The 22,027-nt window shown below is 43.9% G+C and overlaps 2 protein-coding genes across 2 annotated transcripts in view; both read right to left on the minus strand.

The window, feature by feature from the left end:
* LOC136959460 (bromodomain adjacent to zinc finger domain protein 2B-like) overlaps positions 1 to 11,593 on the minus strand; it is a 39,304-nt gene extending 27,711 nt beyond the window's left edge. Inside the window, exons 1-2 of the mRNA XM_067253794.1 lie at positions 11,470 to 11,593; positions 2,434 to 2,477 (exon numbers count right to left, since the gene is read on the minus strand). The gene's annotated coding sequence lies outside the window, so the exon portion shown is untranslated. The remainder of the gene's footprint in view (positions 1 to 2,433; positions 2,478 to 11,469) is intronic.
* Positions 11,594 to 12,890: 1,297 nt separating this feature from the next.
* cd302 (CD302 molecule) lies at positions 12,891 to 19,706 on the minus strand. The gene is made up of 6 exons (XM_067228004.1): positions 19,563 to 19,706; positions 18,855 to 18,980; positions 18,605 to 18,715; positions 17,926 to 18,105; positions 17,798 to 17,821; positions 12,891 to 17,689 (listed from the first exon to the last, which is right to left on the minus strand). Exons 1-6 carry the CDS (start codon positions 19,642 to 19,644, stop codon positions 17,487 to 17,489), a joined length of 726 nt encoding a protein of 241 aa, XP_067084105.1. The 5' UTR covers positions 19,645 to 19,706; the 3' UTR covers positions 12,891 to 17,486.
* Between the last annotated feature and the right edge of the window lie 2,321 nt (positions 19,707 to 22,027).

A 22,027-nucleotide genomic window follows, 5' to 3' on the forward strand; every position in this document is an offset into this window, starting at 1 on the left:
ACGAGCTAGCGCCAAACTGTGAGCTGGAGAGGTAGGTGAGGTAAGCATGGCACTGCATAATTCACTAGTGTCTAAAAACACCTGGGCTCCACGAGGAGGTGGCACGACAAGAGAGCGCCTTCAAAACAACCTCAGAAACAACATCCCAATTAATTATTTAGCCTGGTCTCACCAAGCCTGGTCTAACCAAGCCTGGTCTCACCAAGCCTGGTCTCACCAAGCCTGGTCTCACCAAGCCTGGTCTCACCAAGCCTGGTCTCACCAAGCCTGGTCTCACCAAGCCTGGTCTCACCAAGCCCGGTCTCGGTACTGCTCCGGTGTGTTCTCAGCTGTTAGAAAGGTGTACAAGGTCAAGTTAAGATGTGAATGACTCACTGGTCGCTGTTGCTGATTTAACGTCCTTCCAGCCAGACCAGAATTCCACAACAGTGGCACCATGATTCAACTTTGACAAGAGTTCTTTCATCGCTGTCTCTGGCGTTCTCCCCCTCCTCCTCCTTCGCCCCTCCTCAGCCCTGATCCCCGACAGGGACTGAGCAGGACAGGGGAGGGGGGGGCTCCAGTATTTACTACCACATCATATTACAGAGCCACAGCAATCTGTTAGCCATTGAGGCCCCGACACAGAATACACTCTTTGAAGCCACACCGTTAACTGTAGGAGGACATCAATATTTTAAAAAGGAGAAATAGAAAAATGACACTGGCTTTTCGGCAGCTCAATGCCCTCGCCCCCCACCCCCACACACAGAGGACAGTGATCTCAGTCGATAGATCCCTCCCTCTTCCTCTCCCTCTCCTCAACACTCCACTCTTCTCCTCCCACCGGTTCGTTCTCCATTACTCCATCCTTCTCAACGCTCGCCTTCCTTCACAATCCTCCATCCTCTCATCTTTTCTTTTATTGCTGTTAGTTCATATTATCCGCTCTTCTCATTAATGTCTGTGTTTTTTGGATGTCTGTGATATTCTGTTACAGCCATCTTCACTTTCCCTTCATGTTCATCTCTTCCTGCCACGTTTCCTCTCCTCTCCGTGGTGTAGTCAGGTCTCTAGGTAAACTGAAGGTTACTGATGACTGCCACTGTAAATCCTAGGAGGTTTCTATTACACACACACACACACACACACACACAGGGCCGGCATCACGGCTGATAGGATTCCGGGAGCTGCGCTCATTTCCCCCGGCCGTAGCGCCTGTGTTTGTCCAGAGAGCTGTGGGTGACCTGTCTCCTGCCAGGGTCGTGCACATAAAGCTTCTAATGGGCCCTGCCTGCAGATCAAGACGAGCTAACCTTGTACGTGTCCGAGCAGCCCCAACACCCACATACAGACAGCGCTCGTCCAATGAGAACAGGCCGCCTGTGTTTACTGTTTCCTCGTCAGCCATCTGTAGTACAGCGGAACAGCGTTAGAGGCAGGAGACGTGCAGATTCCTGCTGACTTCTGGGAGTTGTTGTTCTGACGTCTCTGCTCAGAGCAGGGAGGCATGACAGGGAAAACGGCCGACTGGAAAGAGGAAGTCCAGCATGGACACTGCCCGTCTCCAGAACACAGACCGTCTCCAGAACACAGACCGTCTCCAGAACACAGACCGTCTCCAGAACACTGCCGTTACCTGATCTCCCTCACCTCGCCGTCGTCTGAGAAACCTGTTTAGACACGAAACGGTCTCCACGGTTGTATTGACAACAACACCCCATCGGGAGCTGTGTATGAATCTCTCTCCCAACATGGCGGACTCTCTGTGTGTTAACATGTGTTGTACATACTTGCCTGGCACTACAAATAACTCTGACAAGGGCTTTTCACACCATGTGGTTGTAATTGCAGCAGTCAGAAAAAAGAAAACGTAAGTCAGACAGTCTGAGAGATCCCTCCTCACATTTTCTGGGGGCAACACTACAATTTACAGAGTCAGCCAAGCAACAACTGTTCAAAGCCTGTGTATGCAAAGTGGCTCACTTTCAAATTCAAAAACAAAAAGGCAAAGGACAGCTCAAGCCCCTTACCAATTACCCCAATTTGGTTGACAGTAATTTATTTTGAAATACCCCAAAAGTAAGAAAGTGCCTCTTTCACAGATTAATATGTTTTGAAACTTTGACATGCTAATGTTATACAAGATGAGAACTCATTAGAAATGCACCAACTCAGAGAAAAGTGTAATGTAGCACAAACTAATTCCATTAAAGAGGACCTTGTTAAATCTAGGTCTAATTGGAAATTTCTAATCCTATACCTAAATAATGCTTTTAATTGAAGAGTACCACTTTGTCCAGCCTATCCTTTCAAGACTTACAATTTCCAATTTACCAAAGTAAACTTGCAATTTTGTAATACAGAATTAAAACGGGAATGGGGGGGGGGGACTTCAAACAAGGGGCAGATGTTTGGGGAGGGGGGGGGGGGTGACTGTCAACAAACACTTACCAGGGGACAGCGTCCTCAGGTCTGTGACATCACGACTCTGCAAACTGAAAGACAAGACAACAACAGTCAGCTTAATTGCTTTATTTGATTTTTATTGATTTATTCATTCAGCATAATTCCTCCCTGAAAGCGCCATGAAAATAAAATAAAAATGCTAATGTTTCTGAGGCTTAGTCCCCCAGGGAGGTACCTTATCCATTTCAACATCAGCTGCAAATCAAAACGCTGCAGCAGAGTGGTCATTTATGGGGATCAAAGAAAACAAAGGGCTGAATCCGACCGTGAGGAAAAACTTCATGCTGAAATTGGAACAGGACTATCGTCTGACTGTGGCCAGGGCAGCAAAACACACTCTGTGAAGACCAACCCAAACTGAAGTAGTCCACTTTGTATCCTGGTTAAGTGATTATATTTTAGTCATCCACAAAGACGTCTAGAGTAGCATCATATTTTACAGTAACGTTCAGTTGTACGCTTCATCTCAAATTGCTGCTGTGGTTATTTGTAGCATCTCTTCTCCCTTTAGTGGCCTTCTGGCTCCTGAGACAAGCGTGCCGTAATCTTAGCTTTATAAACCTCTCTTTCCTTCTGCCCAACACACATCATCCTGGGAGTTGCCATCACCAGAAACAACCACACAAGCACAAGCCCTCCCTACATTTCTGGCGAGCCAGCACATTTCTATTATTTTCACTAGAATCATTTTCTTCTGGGCTCCTTTCGTTTGCAAAGGATGCAAAGGAGCTGAAGACCGGGGCTCTCTAACGCCGGTGTCAGCAACAGACTCAAGTACATCTGATTCCTCCACACATCACTCAGGGTCTGCACAATCTGGGGGGAAAACGGCATTCTGAGTAGAATATTGAAAACAGGACTACATGTGGACTATGTGGACTACAACAGGCATGTTATGTGGACTACAACAGGCATGTTATGTGGACTACAACAGGCATGTTATGTGGACTACAACAGGCATGTTATGTGGACTACAGCAGGCATGTTATGTGGACTACAACAGGCATGTTATGTGGACTACAACAGGCATGTTATGTGGACTACAACAGGCATGTTGTGTGGACTACAACAGGCATGTTATGTGGACTACAACAGGCATGTTGTGTGGACTACAACAGGCATGTTATGTGGACTACAACAGGCATGCGACTAATTAAGGTTACAGCCCAGTACACTGTGGTGATGATGTTATGACGTCACCATAAAGATGCCAAGCCAGCCTTCCATAGGCATGCTCATCGTGGACACAATATTACACCAATTAGGCCAAGCCTGGCAAAAGGCAAGGATGTTGTGTTTCAACATGAAAATCAGGAGAAAAGGGAGAAAATAAAATCCCAATTAAGTGTGGCCAACAATCACAAAGAGGAGAAAACAAGCGTTCCCAGACCAGCCTCTTAACCGAGGCCACACTTGCAGCCAGTACAGCTCCTGAAAGAACAATCCAGACACTGGATTACTGGAGCTAGACAGATCCTTATTATCAGTGATTTATTTTCACAGCTAAAGGCTAAATCCTAACAATATTTGACCTAAGGTGAGCCCAGGGCCTAGATCCAGGCACAGGCTCATGTTCCTAACACCTTGATACCTGCGGCTCCTTGGACACCACCTCTCCAGGAACTGCCCTCATGGAAGTGTTGTCAGGCCGCTGTTCAGAAAGGCACACAGGACGCTCCTAAAGCACCCAGAGCTCACGAGCCCAGGCCATTTGCTTTCAGTCACCGCTATCTAGCTCCTGGCTGCTGTTGGCTCAGCCATTTCCCTACTGCCAGATGCTTCTCTCAACTCAAAATGGCTTCGAGCCAATTAATTGTATCTAAGGAGTAATGCCTTCATCTTCATTGACTCAAAGGCAGGGTATCATTCAGGTACTAATTAGAGAAACATGTCTTGCCGCAGCCTGCTTTGTCTTGGTAACAAATCTATCCCGAATAATCCAGCGTTGATAGGAGACATTCTGAGTACCGTGTACCTGGCCCCCTTGCCATTTGACTGCACGCGTATCCACCAGCTTGGCCCTCTCAGGTTACATGCCATGTAGTAAGGTTTCACTGGCAGTAAAGATGCATGGAGGAGACGGGTAGCTATGACAGTCATTAAACAACCAAGCCATCCCCCTGTGCTTCTGCCTGTACGGTGAGCTTCCTGGAAATGAAAAACAGACGAAGAAAACATCTGAGGAAAAACACACATGTTGGGGGAAAACCTCGTCCCAAACCCCCAAAGGACAGCCCACCTCTCCCAACCCTGGAGCATTTTCACTGGACCAACACAAAGGCTGTTTACATTCAGACCTTTTTGTGTCCAATCACGCACTCACTTACTAATGGACACGAATCAGATGATAATAAACAAAAATCACCAGTCTAGTCTGTCTTTCACCAGGCCACGTCGGGAGCAGAGGAGGAGGTGGAGATGCGCTCCATCTGAACGCTGGCTGACCGCAGCAACAGAGCACATCATCATCATCATCGAGTGGCCACGGCAACCACAGATCCTCAAGTCCACTCCACACACAACCACCAAGATCAAAACACCGGCAGGCACACACGGCTGGCACACACGGCTGTGATGGCTTCCACATGCAGGGGACAACAACACGGGCTCGCTGCTCAGAACCACCTGGAAGAATCAGTCCCTGATACGGAACGTGGCTTATCTGCGACGGTGTTGAGAAACCTGTTATCTTGTCACCCAGGCCTCTGTGACGGAGGCTGGATCAGGAGGAGGGGCAGGCTGTACCTAGGCTGAAGGGCTTTGATCCCACGACTACCCAGGCTCTCTGACCCCACGTCCTCACCCACAGTCGTCCAGTCTCTGCTCCAGTCCACTGAACGACTGCCAAGATGTTCTGATCAGATATCAGGGACGGAGCGTTTGCTACACTGTCCGGAAAAGCCTAAACAGCAGCTCGCTCGCACAATATCCAAATAATAGTCCGAGCGCCGAAGGAGTTGTTTCCTGCTGTACACTCAAAACAGCTCTAAATATTTGGATTCCACACAGGATCTAGTACTGCCTGGGGGGGGGGGGTGCTCCCTGCACACACACCAGTAACATCCTGAGGAGAAGAGCCCAGAATAGACCTACACAGTCACCTCACCTACAACAGGCTCTTCCTGACACTCTCCATCCCCGTTGCCGTGTCAACATCAGTGGAGCACAGATAGGACTTCCTTTTCTTCTCTGCCGTTTCATCCCCGGGCTTGGAGCGACAAAGGTCACGACAAAGGTCACTCCACAAGCTCAGATGAAGGCCTTTCCCAGCCGGGCTCTGAACCCAGGCTGGGGCTGAAACCTGCTCACATTACGGCACTGGCTTTTGTCCACCGTCACTTCAAAACAGACCCCGATACTGCGCTGCCTGGAGAGAGAGCTGCAGCCTCTATAGTAATGAGTCATAAATAACAGTGATGTTCCAGCAGGTTGTCTTTTCCATCGTCTGCTACACAGCTGGGATGGATTACAGAACTGCACTGTTGGCTTTGAGACCAGCGGAGGGACATTATGTGTGTCAAGAGATACCCATAACGTGAATATTTCCATAGAACTTTATCATCCACTTTAGGCCTAGTACCATTTGGAAGATCTAGGCTATCTAGCACAATGTCAGTTGGTGGGTCTAGTCCACCAAATGCAGTTGGCAGCTTGACATGACTTGGGCCAGATGAACAATATGAGCCATGATGTGTGAATGCAGAGGAATAAGGACTCCATTTTAATCCTACAGTGGGCCTGTTTTCATGTTGTGCTGAAGCACCTCTGTGCTGTGGCAGATTACTCCTGATAATCCACTTCTTCCAAACTGGGGATATTTTTAAAACACTCAGCTAAAACAGTCCAGTGCTCTGTGATATAATCCAATAAAAAACCAGTCTGCTTACAGTAATCAGTGTTTCCTTCCAGTCGTAGCATAGACCATCGCATGTGACAGTGTGCGTGTGTGCGCGCCACTGCTTACCTTTAACACCCTAGGCTGAGAAAATGTCTGAGAAGCTTTCTTAAAAGGTTGAGAGGATGGGATCATCCTAAATGCTCATCTGTCTTAAATACAATCATGTGAAGTGGCGAGGTCCTGTGATCCTACAAGGTCCTGTGAGCACCTCCCCCCCTGTCTGAGGGCCATGCAAGCAGCCCAGCGCTCAGGCCTGTGCTGACCCACACATTCTTTAAGAACGGATTCATTCTCTCTCTCTCCCTCCCTCTCTCCCTCTCTTCCTCTCTTCCTCTCTCCCTCTCTCTCCCTCTCTCTCCCTCTACATCTTCATGCTTATCATTTCACAGAGTGTTCTGTGAATACTAAACGCTGGAAACAGTGGTCGCCGCGTGCTGCTAGCACAGCTAAAATGGCAAGCCTTTGTGGCAGCAGTGACCGGATTTTAAATGCGGGGAGGATCAATAAATAACAGGGATCTGCCCAGGTTCAATCCTGGTGTGTGTGTGTGTGTGCATGTGTGTTTCTAATAGCCACTGAACGTCTTGCGCTCCTTCTCCAACCAGCTGCTCCTGAATTATGAATATGGAGTCAATTCACAGAATCTCAGTCTCCACTCCGAAAATCTCAGAGGTTTCAACTTGTAGAACGAGCAATTCCAGCCAAGGACGCAAATACCGGTGAGCAGACGAACAAATGGGCCAAACTATTGGCATTTCAAAACATCGGCCCCATTAACACAGCAGGGCGACTTCAATCACTGAAGCATTCCTGCTTCTACTAAAGCATTATGACAACCATCTTCAGGAGGAGAGAAAATAGACCAGGGGGGAGATGAGCGGAGGGAGGAGTGGGGGGGCAAAGAAAAGTAATCTCCCTGACATATTCCTAATAAACCACCTCTCTAATACCTCTGCCCCAGCTCACCCTATCAGAAAGTTGTCAACCCTGACCTACAAAAAGGACTTGCGTCAAGCCTTAAATGTTTAAAAACATCAATCATAAAAACAAAGAGAGGACATTGAATTATACAGTATTAACCTCCAGGGTTTGCATACAAAGACCTTAGATTTATTTATGCCCGTGTGTTAAGAGCCTGGGTGCTGTTCTTTACAGTGAACCGGCTGCCAATGTGATGAACCTCTCAGCCCTCAGCAGGAGCCCCCAGTCTTTGATTAATGAGTGCAAGCTTCTGGAAAAGGGGAAGGAAGGGGAGGGACGGGGAACATTTGGGGAGCCAACAACACAGCCAACACACAGCCAACACACAGCCAAAACACAGCCAACACACAGCCAAAACAGCCACAACACAGCCAACAACACAGCCAAAACACAGCCACAACACAGCCAACAACACAGCCAAAACACAGCCAACAACACAGCCAACAACACAGCCAACACACAGCCAACAACACAGCCAACAACACAGCCAACAACACAGCCAACAACACAGCCAACACACAGCCAACAACACAGCCAACAACACAGCCAACAACACAGCCAACAACACAGCCAACAACAAAGCCAACACACAGCCAACACACAGCCAACACACAATTATTGCCAGTCCGCCATCAGGACAGTGGACACAATTACTGCTGGGTCTAGTTAAGGCTTTTAAATAGAGAAAGCTCCGACACGATGAGCCCTTTCACATCCCAATCAGAGCTGCTGCGGTTAAAGACAGCCGAAAGCAGAAGAGGGCTGTCTCCAAGACTGTAGCACACTAGATAGGCCTCTGTAGACTAGAGGTCTGACCTGATTCAAAGAAACCATCGTCTCTAACAAAAAGCACAAAAGGTAAGAATAGCCTAATCCTAGCTGCACACTGTAAACAACACACACATCATCCACTCCTTTCACAAACGTCCTGAGGCAGAATCAACAGTAAGATGTCTTCAACAATGCTCAGAGCATTTTTGTTAGAATTAGCCAAGCTGAGGGTAGTCATTTCTAGTTGCTATTAAATTGAGTTACTGAATGTCTCACTATGTTAGAAGATCACTCACGTTTTGTCCCTGGTCACACATTATAATCACCTGGGGCCTGTTAGGCGACGCAAAAAATACCTAACTCAAACTGCTTTATAAACCTAGAAGCAGAGTTTTACCAGTCTATCTTTGAACCTGTACAATGTTGTCACCGTCAAAGCAAGACCTGTTTGGCACACAAAGTATTTGTGTTTGACATCACTAACAGAGTGAATTGAAATGCTCCTTAATTGTGTGGCCCTTTTCCACATGCTTCTTTACACATTGTGTAACAATTATTCTGCGAATGATGACTGATAAGTTACATAAATGTGGTGTGGTGGTTCAAGCGCTGTAGAGACCTCTTGACCGGCCTGTCTACATGGGCTCAGTGAACACAGATGAACCTCTACAGACCAACGTCTCACACGGGTTTTACCTGTGTCATCTTTAGGTCCGTGTTTTACCCGTGTCATCTTTAGGTCCGTGTTTTACCCGTGTCATCTTTAGGTGGTGTGAAAAGGGTTTAAGTGGACGAAGCTCTGAGAATGATTGCGGTGAAAACCAACTAAATCACACCACAGGGGATGCTAACATATAGAAAGTGCCGTTTCAAGCAGTTTAGCGACCTTCGGTTTACTTGTGAGATTCCCCAGCCTTGAAGAACAATGGCCTGCAATATTCCAAGCATTCAAATGCCACAATGAGCTTTCAGAACTCCCATCAGCGGGTTGTGATTTGTCGCAACACCATTTAGTTTCCTTGCTATGCAACATTTTCCAAGGACATGAGGTCTGAATAAATATGAGGTAAATTCAGTGACCTTCTAGCAGGTATCTATTTATTGGCTGATTCATTGGCAGGACTGAATGCATGCATAACACATCAAGGCTGTAATCTGATTTATCTGGCTTCTTTGGCAGTTGAAGTCATTCAGGCTAAATGACGGACCTTAAGGGAAATTATGTTTTAGTGCTTTTTTACTTAAACTATGTGCAATAGTTAATTACTATCAATTAACTATTTAATAAGTCAAATCAATTTACAATCCTGCACACGCAATAACAAAGCACTGCCAAATAATTCAAGTTGTGACACAAATCAATGGTCACAACAAACATGTCAGTTCTTAATCCGATCTAGAAAACAAGAAAGAAAATACACGATGCAAATTGTTGCTGTTGTGTCTCTGATCACCATGTTGTCCAGGAGAGAATATTAGCTGTACTTCCTAAATCATTCCTCCTTCATTAATCATTAGATCACTGAAGGATAGCTTCTGTGTAAGAGACAGAGGGAAACCGAGGAAACAGAAACAGAAAGAGGTGCGTGTTCACTTCATTGCCACCAAATGGTTTCCCAGAGCATTTCACAAAACGAAGCAGATGTCAGGCTGATGCATAGGAGAGGTGGAAGGCAGTCCCTTAAGAGAGGGCTGCACATCAGGATGTTTGACTTCACATCTGCTCCTTACATTTTACCTTTGCTGTAAAATCCAAACAAAGAAATCTGAGGTCTGGCATTACATAGCATTTTATAGCACATGGAAAACAGCCTCCTTTAACATTTTAGTGGGCTATTTAAAAAATGAATCCCGAATGTGCAGGCAGTTTTGGAGAAATCATAAGCTTAACCAAATTCTGGTGAAACAGGCATCAAGAGTAAGCCTGGGCACACGGTGAAACAGTATTTGATAGAACAGTGATAGAACAGTGAGATAACAGTGATAGAACAGTGATAGAACAGTGATAGAACAGTGATAGAACAGTGATAGAACAGTGTAGTGTAGACCTACTACACACCCTTTGTGTGTGTGTGTGTGTGTGTGTGTGGGTGGGTGTGTGTATCTCCTGCCCCCCCCCCCCCCAACACACACGGACGCACTCAGACACCACTTGTTCTCATGCTCTCAGGATCATGATACATTTTCAGAATTCATAAAATTGATCCAAATAGAAATAAGTGAATAAATGCCTCTGCCATAACTATTATGTTGAAACAACTTCAAATTACGTCATCTTCTCCACTTTCATTTCTAGCGAAACTTTTTGTCTGTATGGAGATGGGCTATCCAGAATTAAAACTGTCCAAAATGGCGAGTAGCGTGTTTAGAGGGCAGAGAAATGGAGGATATATTGTATTATACACAAAGGGATACATTTCAACTCAGCCAGACAGCAGCTGCGCTTTAGGGAAGCAACACAATAGATAAGATTGAACGGAGCTTCGGACCCACGCAGCGGACTGCACTGCTTGCCACTGGTTTCCCCTCCAACGTCCTTCTTAACGTGAATAATGTTGTCAAATGAATTAACTAAAACCACAAACAACTTATAATAATAAATACGTTGATAATAGGCGATTCAATTGCATGTATTTGCTAAGCAGCATAGTTTTGGTTGACACTTCACAACCCCGTCGATAGGTATCTCTGCCCATGACACATGACACGATGTTGAACATTTCTGCCAAGCATAAAGCGCTACATACAAATAGTGTTTTACCCATCCTTTCTCAATGTGTTTGTTTCTGTGTAGGCCTATTTCTGTCTACTAGCGACTATAACAGCCTAGTTCATTGGAACGTTTAAAAACAAAATGTTAACCAACTGCAGTTAATGCGCAAGAGACTAGTGTGGCTACACTGTTTATTATTGCTTGTTAGCTACACAAAGCCAAGATCCCGGACAGTCACTAACTGACTTCTAGATTACTAGCTGATAATGTCAAGAAAAGTGAAAAAGCAGACACCATATCACATCATTAAGTTTCCACCCGGAATCTAACTTAGTTATCAGCTAGATAATACAGTTGCAACTTTAATGGACAAACTATACATTTAGCTAGCTACAATTCAATGTTACTTTTAAGTGACAACTTTGTATCGACAACTACAACTCACTGACTACAAGATCTGGCAAGTGTATAGACAGTGTAGCAGATCCTGTTTGTCTGTGTTACCAGCTAGCTCTGGCTATCTGGCTGTTTTTGCAACGAACTGCCAACCAGCCGTGGAATCTCCGTAGCTAGGCTAGCTTAGCTAGCGACATGACAAAAACTGAACGTTATGAATCATAACATAAGCTAACTTCACAAGCACACTACGATAACTTACCTTAGTGTCCGCGCTAGAAGAATCCTCCTATAGTTCGTTTTCAAAAGAGCCCAAAATTAATTCCTTTTACGATTTCGCGTTGTTTGAGGACGGTGGCAGGAGATGATAGAAGAGAATTGGGCAGTAATTGAGTCTGGGTGAATGTGTGTGTGAGTGTGTGGATCCAACAGACTCTTCTCAAGGCTTGTTCAGCATCACTTCAAGGAACAAAAGTGACGTCAGCTCAAAGCTTCTACGCTGCAAACTTTTGTCTGCCCAACAATTCTGTTACAGAAATGAATGCAGCAAGAAAGAAAATTAATGTGGGACATGTGCGATAAGGAAGGATATAACGTAAGAAATTGACTCTATCCCTCTGATGATCGGGCATATGAATGCTTTTAGACTGTCAATTTTTTTTGGGAGTAGCCTAATAATAAACAACTGAAATACGTCTCTCATTTATCCTGTTTCTTTAAAAAAAATCGAAAGACGCTTCTACGCTTTCAATATAGCCATAAGTCTGCCACGGCGTTTGATTGAGTCACAATTCAATAATTTGCTGTCATCCAAAAACCTAAGAACTTTTCTTTATCGCAATTTGAAGAGACTATAATTTGAACAGACTGCAGTTGGGCAAAGACTGCCGCTGTGTAATTTTTTTGTCTTTCTTTGAGCAAACAATTAGCAACAGGCTGAATTGCAACCTTGTGACCTGTTTTGGGTTAAGACAGTTGTAGCATATAATTACATTCAATAACAAACAACGAAAGAGCAATTTGCTGGAACTTGTCTGAAAATATAATTCATTAACAGACTTTCTGAAAAACGGTGGCCTTTCTACAATAAGATAATTGTACCAGAGCTAAATGTAATTAAGAAACAAAACCACTGTTGAATTAAAGATGTGGGTGAAAATCCTTCATCAGCATTTGGAATTTAAAACAGGTTTATTTGCTTGTTGCCATCTCATGTGTTCATTGATCTTTCCTTTGAGTCAATTCAGACATTGCATTCAGAGGAGCTGTGTTAACTTGGAAACAGATTTGCCTGGCTTAATAGACATGGCTGGAGAGGGAAAATTATTTGATTATTTTGTCACTCTGGCAGTGGGATGTTGGGATTTTTAATTGTATTGAAGAATCTTCATTAGGGATAGTGAATGATGAAAAAGCTCAGGGCTGCATCATTAAAAGAGCTTTCTCTGACCAGGCCTTTCGCATGCAGAGAAAATGTCAGCCTTACCTCGGTCATTTGTAACATAATAAGTGGGAAGTGGAATGACTGCAATGCAAGCAGCACACTGGGGGAAGGGAAAACAGTCTGTTCCTTAAAAGGGATTTTTAAAGAGCCTTGATTAGAAAGTATAATGAGACACCAAAAGACACCGCAAAGATGATCTCTCAGGAGACTGATGGAAAACAAATTAATGTAGTGATTTTTCTTTAATTATTATTTTATCAGTCCAATGCAACCCCAGGATACCCATAAGGCACTAGTGCTGGGCTTGCCATTATTGATTTTGTTTGCCTGACACATTCAAAGAATACAGTTTTTAATCATCTCAGGACAACAACCTAATTCCATTAACAGGAGGCTTCCAGCACCACACATTTCATTTTAAATGACATACATGTCTCTAAGCTAAAAACAGGATGAAAGCATCTCACATTTTTATGCATTATCAATTTTAGGGTTTTTATAGTACAGTAATAGCAGACTTTCTTTCCCAAATCTAATGCCATCAACACAGAAAACACATTTTACTAAGAGCGCAAAGTGAATAGCCTCCTATTGTAACAAAACAGCATTGTGAATGCAGATGTACTACAATAATTTCTTACCTTGATATCACCTTTCAGCCCTCTGGTGCTAAACCAACACCCCACCTCGCCCCGCCTTCTCAAGACAAAAACACATCTTTTGAAACCCATGCATTTTCATTGAAATTGTTTTAATGGATATGTCTGATATCACAAGGCCAGTGCTACCTACAAATTATGTTCATAACGAAACAGTACATTGAGTGAAAAACTATCTAAATAGTGGCTTTTGTTTTTCTTCTGTTAATTGGAGCATGTTCCAGGACAGTGAATGGGAGGGAAACATGAGCCTTCCAGAACATGAGAAACAGATGCTACACACTTCTGACTACGGGCCTCTATGCCTGAAAAGGCAGCGGGGATGAAAAGAGAATAATAAAGAAGAGAGAGAGTCGATATCTAATGAGACCACAAGTTTGAAAGGACACCTGGATTTGGAAGGCGGAAAAACGGAGAAGAAATAATGGTTCGGATGACGGCATTGCTTAGGTAGATAATGCACTGAATGCCAAACTGGGTTTAGTGTAATCCTTCAGTTTGCTCAGTTTTTATTAACTGTATTTTGCCTGTAAATGAAACAAATACCCTGAACTTTTCAACTACAAATTGTTTGTTGATATAGTCAACACAAACAAAAAGCAATCATTGAAACAATGCTTCAGTTATGCAGACTTGATAACCTGATGTTTTGCTAAAAGCAGTGAGGTCCCTTTCCATGCCAACTGCCACTCTGTGTCATATCTTATTCATGCGTACCACTGTCCGTTTTAATTAGTGATTTCAGGTCAGCAGAACCCCCTTCTGCAGCCCACAGGCTGCAGCTCAGCAGCCCCGTGGAAGAAATGCCTTCAGTGTTATTTGATCAAAAATAGGCCATTACAGCCATAATCATAATGGCGACAGCCCTTCCGTAATGCATGCTCTCCTTAAGCAATCCATCTCCGCGTGAAGCAGAAAGAGGATATTAAGGAGAAGCAGAGGGAGAAGAAAACATGATGAAACACAAAAGCAGGGATCTATCTGCTAAAACAAAAGGGCTCCGCCAGACGAGGGTAATTATAATGTAAGCAGGTCCCATCATTTTCAAAAACCTCAAACGTGGCTTTTTTTTGGCCCACATTAGCACTAGAATTAATTATGATAATCACCTATGCACATAAGAACAAACCTCCGTTCCAGAAAGCCTTGCCTTGCACTGTCTTGGACATGAACATTTATTGGATTTTCAGTCTGTTTTATTATTTCTGTATGAGTCCACGGCTCATACAATTATGTGAATATGATCATTTTCTTTTTCATTAAGTGTTTGCAGATAAGAGGTCCAATCTAAAAGTAGACATTTTGGTATCGTTTGCATCCAAGAGGACAGCTACAGATGACAGTCATTTTAATGGTTTTGGTTTATACACATATAAAATCCCATCCAGAGGGTGTTTGCCCTCTGACTGTTCAACCAGGAATCAGGTTAAGTCTGGGCTCTCGGGACAACATGGGGACTTTTTAAAACCCTTCTCAGAACCATTCTAAATGCTTCATTCAATGTCCTATTCACACACAACTGCATTCACAGCAAGCTGCCATTGTACTCCTATCTAATAAATTATGCTTTGTTGCATATTCATGGCTGCTTTGCTCAGAGTGGCAGAAGAAGACAGACTCTTGGGTCCTGGGAAAATACTGGTGTGGTTGGGCTAGACCAGTAGATATGTCACAAAGCATTCCTCTGTGATTACACGTGCTGAATCCCAGACAGAGGCTGATTGCTAAGCTCTGTCTGAACAAGGTTCATTTCTGGTTTGTATTGTTGTCGTGTTACGCAAGCCTATGCCATAAAAGGAACAGCGAGCTGGTAGTTAGATCAACTGATCAATAAACTCACACCTACAGGATACATTGATAGGGTTATAGAGTAGGGTCAATTAGGTTATATATTCATTTGTTGTTACATTCAACAACACATGATTTGAATGCATACAGGAGGGGTTTACTTTTTTTACATTACGTTCTGTTTTTCATGCATCTGTATGCTCAAAGCTACTTCTTTATAAATACTCTTTGAACCATGAAGTCAAATCCCAACACAACCTCTCTTCAGGTTTTCCTGTCTTGTGTGTCACTTTCACCTGACCTCATCACTTCTCTGTCTTGGGGTCACAGATTGGTTGGGATTTAGGTAACTACTGGAATATGCTCATGGAACTTCCCTGAAGCACCAGTCAGCACTGGATGCAGTCTGTCTAACACTGTCTTCCGTAGCATTTAGATTTACAGACAATCAGGCAACAGTTGTAAGACTGCGAAGGAGTACAATTGTAATCCGTCCAATCTCGGCACACAAGAATAATACTATTTACATATTTTGAATGTATAAGAATGTAAACAGCATGAGACAAGAACATATGGAATCCCATTCTGTCTGTTTGTACGGAAAATATGTGAATGAGATTAGGATAAAAAAGTGATTCACTGTCCCGCCTAGTGGTCAAAGTCCTTAATCACAGGATTGGAAACCTAAAGTAACAAATTTACAAAACAAATAAATCATAAATATTTGTACAATGATAAAGCAGATGTAAAACGTTTGTGGGGGGGCACAGCCCTTGATAAGCTACTTTTATGGACATCAGGGAGAAATAAAAAGAAGTGAAATACTCGTCTGCTAACAGGAGAGAACAACCCAGCTGTTCCCTTGTGGCTTATTCAAGATTATCCCTCCACAGAGTGAACTCCTCCTGCTGGGGTGACTCACAGCAGTGGACATCCCCGCTACAGACTGAGTCTAGGACACTCCTGGACACACTGATGAGAGCAGGTGAGCAGCCGGAAACCGCTGGGAGGATGTGACACTTCTCAGATGACAGTGATTTATCTATCCCTCAAGGAGTAATTAGACTGTCCTTAATTTGGTGTCCTAATTCATCTCCTTCTACTCCATTATAGATACACACAGATGTATAATTAGTTATAATTATCTGTAACCATCACAGAAAAGAATGCCGATGTGAGCCCTGGGAGGTCAGAGGTCAGATATTTGCTGTGCACTGCAGCATGGGAAGTACAGTCATTGGCTTCTGGGTCACACAGGGTTGGTAGTCTCTGTTGCAACTCCTGACCCAGATCAATACTGAATGGAATAACAAAGTCTCTCGCCTCACAGGGGGCGGTCAAAAGTACTTTATTATTCAAAACAAACAGCGGCTTGTCTCAAGAGAGATGCAGCAGTGATTGTATAACGAAGAGCAAAACGCTTTAAGTCACTAATTATGGAGCTTATTCCAAGACCCACTCCAAAAGTTAGGTTATTGTTTCACATTTCTAAAGGCGTGTTTGTGTTATTTGATTAAGAATAGTATTGGCATCGATTGGTAATGCCCTGCATAAGGCCAGCCAACCATCGTAATTTATCACACACTATAAATAAAAGGATGACCACAGGGTTACAGCCATCTCACAGACAAACCCTCTGGAACTTCCGTTTGAATCTGTCTCCTTACAAGCCTTGACAGCTTCACAGATGGACAACAGATTATCCTCCTTTACATTCAATTGCTGTGATCAATTACATTTCTCTCTTATCAATCTGTATCAGGCTGAAAACCCTGACCCAAGGCTACATGGCGATAATGTTCCATAATACCTCAACAAAGGCAATCTAGCTCGAGAGATGTGTGATAGTGTATCTCAACAGCAGTAGGCAGGACAGACAGCACAGGAGCCTCTGCAATCACTCCATGCACAGGCAGCCAGGAAACAACGAGAGACCTGAACAAAGGCTCATGAGCTTTTGATGATTAACCACAGTGACTCTTACAATTCTACTGAGAAATGTTACCAGCGTTCCGCAAACAACCTTGAGTATACATCAGGAAAACACATTTGACCCATTCTCATGACAGAGGCTACTTGTGAAGAACCGGTGAACTTAAAAACAAGGCAAAGCAGTGGTCAGCAAACTGCATCTCTTAAGGAATATAATTTCAAATACTGTACAATTAATTCTACCTAACCACTCTGTATTTGCAAATATTCTTAAGTGGAAGAATAAAGCTTTTGTAATGCAGACAGGGCCAAACCCCATGCAGCCCGTTCAAACAGAACATGCAGTGCAATGGGATTGGTTAGATCATTGACCTACTGTGTGCCAACCAATCAAAACATGTCTTCTTGATAGTGTATGATTTGACACCAGCCAGAAGAAAGGTCCGCTAGCAGGCACTAGGGCATGTCCTCCACCTCCTCCGCCTCCACCAGGCAGGCCTCGTCAGGGGCGGGGGCCGTAAAGGGAGTGTGGTACTCAAACGAGGTGAGGACCGCGGTGCCCATGTGGTGTTTCTGGTGCAGGAACCAAATAGTGGCTGAAACTCCCATGATGACAACCACACTCACAATGACCAGGGCGGAGAGGAGGGGGCTGGGTTCTGAGAGAGGGGGGGGGGGGGGGAGACACAAAGCAAGGAAGGTCACCACTCATCTCTCTAATGAGTGAAACAATGGAAAACAAACAGCGACTGAACTGTTGAACTTACTTGATTTGCCTTCCTCTGCTGACACTGAGAGGGTGAAAAAAAGAAACTGAATGCAACAATTGAACAACACAAATCGTGATTAGCAATCATACATATGGTACATGCACTGGCGGGGAAGTGGACCTTACTCTCGACACTCTCGCAGACAACCCCGTTCTCCACGTCGTCAACACAGCTGACGTTCTCCCACTTCCCCGTGTTGGCGTGGAGCGCCACGCAGACGTCCGGGGGACTGAGGTCGGAGGAGTCGCCGTCCTCCCAGTTATTATAGCTCACAGCAGTCTCATCCGACCATCTCATCTGTTCCACTCACAAGACAAAGACTTTTACAGTTATTCATTAAGCAGATGCTATTATCCACAGAGAAGAGTTCAAGTGCATACAGTACAAGCACCAGCATCATCAACGACTAGAAGTGAACTAATAACAGTTACAATACCCAGCGCAATAAGAATATCTGTTTCTCCAGAACAACACCACAAAAAGACAAGAATGTCAGGGTGTGTATCCCAGTGTCCTTAGTTAGCTTCCTGAAGACAGACCTGTGTGAAAACAGGACATCCTGCTAAAAGGAATCAAACAGTCTTATGATATAGCCTAAGTTTTCTTTATATGCACACCAGGACACACTGGACACCAGACCAGACCACCATAATCACTCATCCACCATAATAAAAGTGATTTTCATATTGTTTAATATCCCTTCCTGTTAGTGTATTCTACTATTGACACCATGTGATTCAAGATTATTGTACACAATGTATTTCTTCCCCACTATGCAATATTCCAGTGGAGTGCCCCACTTACTGTCAGTGTCGTAGTACATGCCCAGCCACATGTTGGTGCTCTCCTTCCACACCTTTTTGCTGTAGCTGATGACAAAGTCATTCTCTTCGGCACTCTGAATGGTCACTAGTTCTACAAAGTAAAGATGATGACATGTTGATGGGTTTGAAAACAAACAAAGAAATAAACATTAAGAGCTTAGCCTACTGTGGATCAGATTAAATCATAGCAGCACGATTAGCGTCAGGAGAGATATAAATTAGTAGCATACCATATCCGATGCATTTGGATTTCGCATCTTCACGTGTATAGCTCTTAATTGTGTCTTCTTCTCCGTGGACGAAATGGTAGCATCTTTGTCCGAAAGGCACCCAAGTGCGTCCATCTGCAGGACAATCTGTGGAAGGGAACTATAGTTAATTTACAGCTCTAGAAAAGCACTGTCCATTGGGTTAGTACTTATTACCATAGCTGTTTCACTTCATCACAGCATAGATGTCTATAAAGTTTTTATCACGTTCTTAGAAGAACCATAGAAATAAATAGTCTGGCGTACTACTTTTGATCCTATTCATTTCAAACGCTCATCTCACATTCCATTTGAGTAAACTCGTGACGTCGAGACTAATCCATATCACGAGTTGTTTCTAATAATAAATAATAATCACGATAGATAGCCTATCGAGAGACACATGTCAAGGGACGATCACACAATTAGAACATAATCATAAACAAACTAAAAAAATAATTTGTCTAAAAAAGACATTTCCTTCATTAAAATGATACAATGCCAAATGTCAAAGTTTGGGCACACGTAAACTAGATTACACTCAATAAACTAACAGAGAAATTCTAGTTGAGATTTGAAGTCTAGAGACACAAGCGTTTCAAAATCAAACCACAGTACAGGTCGAAACTGCTTCTAGTGCACATATTTAGTTATCATATTGTTTAATGTACGTTTACAGTTTTCACTCACCACCGCTTAGAGCCGATTGAAAGTAAGCTATAAAGATAACGACATATAAAGAGGAACGCCTGTATGTCCTTAGTAACTTCATGTTTACGACTCAAAAATCATGGCTCTAAAGTCAACAGAATGTTCGCGGAGAGTTTGTGCAGGACTTCAGCACTCAACGCGAGAAAAAAACACACCAGTTTAGTGAAGGACGTAGGCCCACGCTTCCTCAAACACCCCTGAATGTACTTGAGTGACCCCGTATGGTTGGAGCAAAGTACACCATGGAAGTTCGAAATTAATAACATCTGAAATCTTGCGTGTCATCAGTTTGCCCACAATAAATGGTATTTTATAAATGTCCGAATTGGAAGAGAACAACTTTATTATAAAGTTACAGCGAGAAAGCTCATTTGAGATGTTGACAACCTTCATTAATTTAATGTGATGGCATCACTGATGTTGTGGACAGAATTTGTTTCTTTTCAAACGATACCTTGAAATATTTATTTACTCGAATTACTATGAATTCTATGCAGACCTATGAAACCATCTTAATCGTAGAATCGTCCTCTAGATGGCGGTGTACGTGCATTTTGCTTAACTATGCAAGCTATGGACTATTGTTTAAAAAAATAATACATTTATGTAAAGAATATGACAATTTCTGCCCCACAGAGAGGAGTGAACTATTTCTACTCACTAAACATTGAATTGCATTGGACACTAACCAATGTCAACACAAGGCACGCCTTGTCCTGAGGCACTGAGTCTAAATGGACAACACTAAAGATGGCTTTTTGGTTTGAGCATCCTTGGGCTTTATCTGTTGTGCCTGAGGACTGTTCAAGGCGTTACACAGGGAGATGTGGGAACAGATCCAGTGGGATCTGGAAGGACAAGCAGCTCAGTGGGATATATGGAAGCCACAACTTCAGACAAAATTAAAATAAAAAAATTACATTTTCTATCGAACATGAACAGGAAACCCAGCCTGCAGCTTTTTTTTCATAAAGACACAATGTGTCTCATAGATAAAGATTAAAACTCTAATCAGCAGTGGTAGTTGTGAGTGTTGGTGGTAGATGTATGTATAGCGGTCCACACTGTGGGCGCTCTGCTCTAGCGTGGCTCCGTAGAGCGGTTTGATGAAGAGAGTGGCAGCCAGACGCAGGTGGCCGTGCCTCAAACAGCTGCAGTCTGAGTCGCTGCTCGTCTGGAGCCCTCGACTTCCTGTGGGGTGGCAGCACACCCAGCAGGACACCGCCAGTCCCATCTGCCATCCTGCAGCCTGGCCACGGTCCTCTTCGCCCCCCCCTCTGGTACCCCTCTCCGGTCCCCCTCACACCCCTCTCCCCCCGGCTGGGACAGGCATGCTAACACTGTGACCAGGAGGTGGAGTGAATGACCCCTCTCGCTGATCTGAGGGAGTGTTGTACCATACAGCTCACAATGTCGGGCCAGCACAGCAGAAGGGCTCAGAGACAGCAAGCCCAGCTCTGCCACTCTGAGGACAGACAAGAAATGGCCACCACTGTTTCAGCACCCATATGGTAAATGTGTTGATTTAGTGTTACGTCCTTTGTTGCACACATGGACACATTTAATAATGAAATTGCTAAATCAATTCACTAGTATGGCAGGGGTTTAAAGTGCAAATCCATTTGAGTGATGGGCAGAGAAGAGAACCTGACAACAATTCAGTAAAGTGTTGAATTTCTCCCCCTTCCTGGGTGCTCCCCGGGTGCTGTTGAGGGCTCCACGTTCCACGCTCCATGCTCGTCCTGTACAGTAGATGACAGGGATGGGGACAGCTAACAGAGACAAATAAGGTCCCTCCTCCATCACACCAGACAACAAGTCACATCAATTCTCAGCGAATGACAGAACAGTGTGAACCTCAGACCTCTGGGGACCAAGGTCACTGTCACTGTGTTGACACATTACTGGAATTCTCATCTGGTCCCCGGAAATGGCCTGGATGAAAATCCTTGTAGCCTTGGTATGCTCTGGGCTGTTATGGAGATATAGAGACATGCTGTCCTATTTCCTCCCTCTCTCTCTCTTTCTCTCACGTGCCCTCTCACTCTCAAATCATTTCCTGAAGCCATTTGAGTATGTTTGACTCCATGAAAATATCACTCCCTCAGCTCCACTGATAGGGACTGTGAAATTGTTTCCTGCGAGCGCCTTATCTGTGAAGGGTAAGGTTACAAGTATCATCTGTGTCTGATAGAAGCCACAATGAATGGAAAACATCCCTGATTCCACCCCTTCATATTGAATAAAAATGCTTTCAGGTGCAATTGCTCCCTAAATACATAGGTCAACACCATCACCAAGGGGAGTTTACAAAACCTAGCTCTCGTAATGACACATTACAAACAAAAGCCCTTTAATTTAATTTATATCAGTTAGTAAAACATGCTGGAATTACGACTATAACACCATAGGCCTTTACAAACTTTTCAAAAATCAAGATCAGC

Source organism: Osmerus mordax, chromosome 2 (assembly GCF_038355195.1).
Source record: "Osmerus mordax isolate fOsmMor3 chromosome 2, fOsmMor3.pri, whole genome shotgun sequence".
Taxonomy (NCBI): Eukaryota; Metazoa; Chordata; class Actinopteri; order Osmeriformes; family Osmeridae; genus Osmerus; species Osmerus mordax.

Excerpts from the sequence above, each read along its gene's own strand:
- cd302 (XM_067228004.1), bottom strand. The coding sequence starts at position 19,644 with ATGAAGTTACTAAGGACATACAGGCGTTCCTCTTTATATGTCGTTATC. Across the intron at positions 18,981-19,562 it reads TCAATCGGCTCTAAGCGGTG|ATTGTCCTGCAGATGGACGC; the intron begins GTGAGTGAAAAC and ends TCCCTTCCACAG. Across the intron at positions 18,716-18,854 it reads ATCCAAATGCATCGGATATG|AACTAGTGACCATTCAGAGT; the intron begins GTATGCTACTAA and ends TTTACTTTGTAG.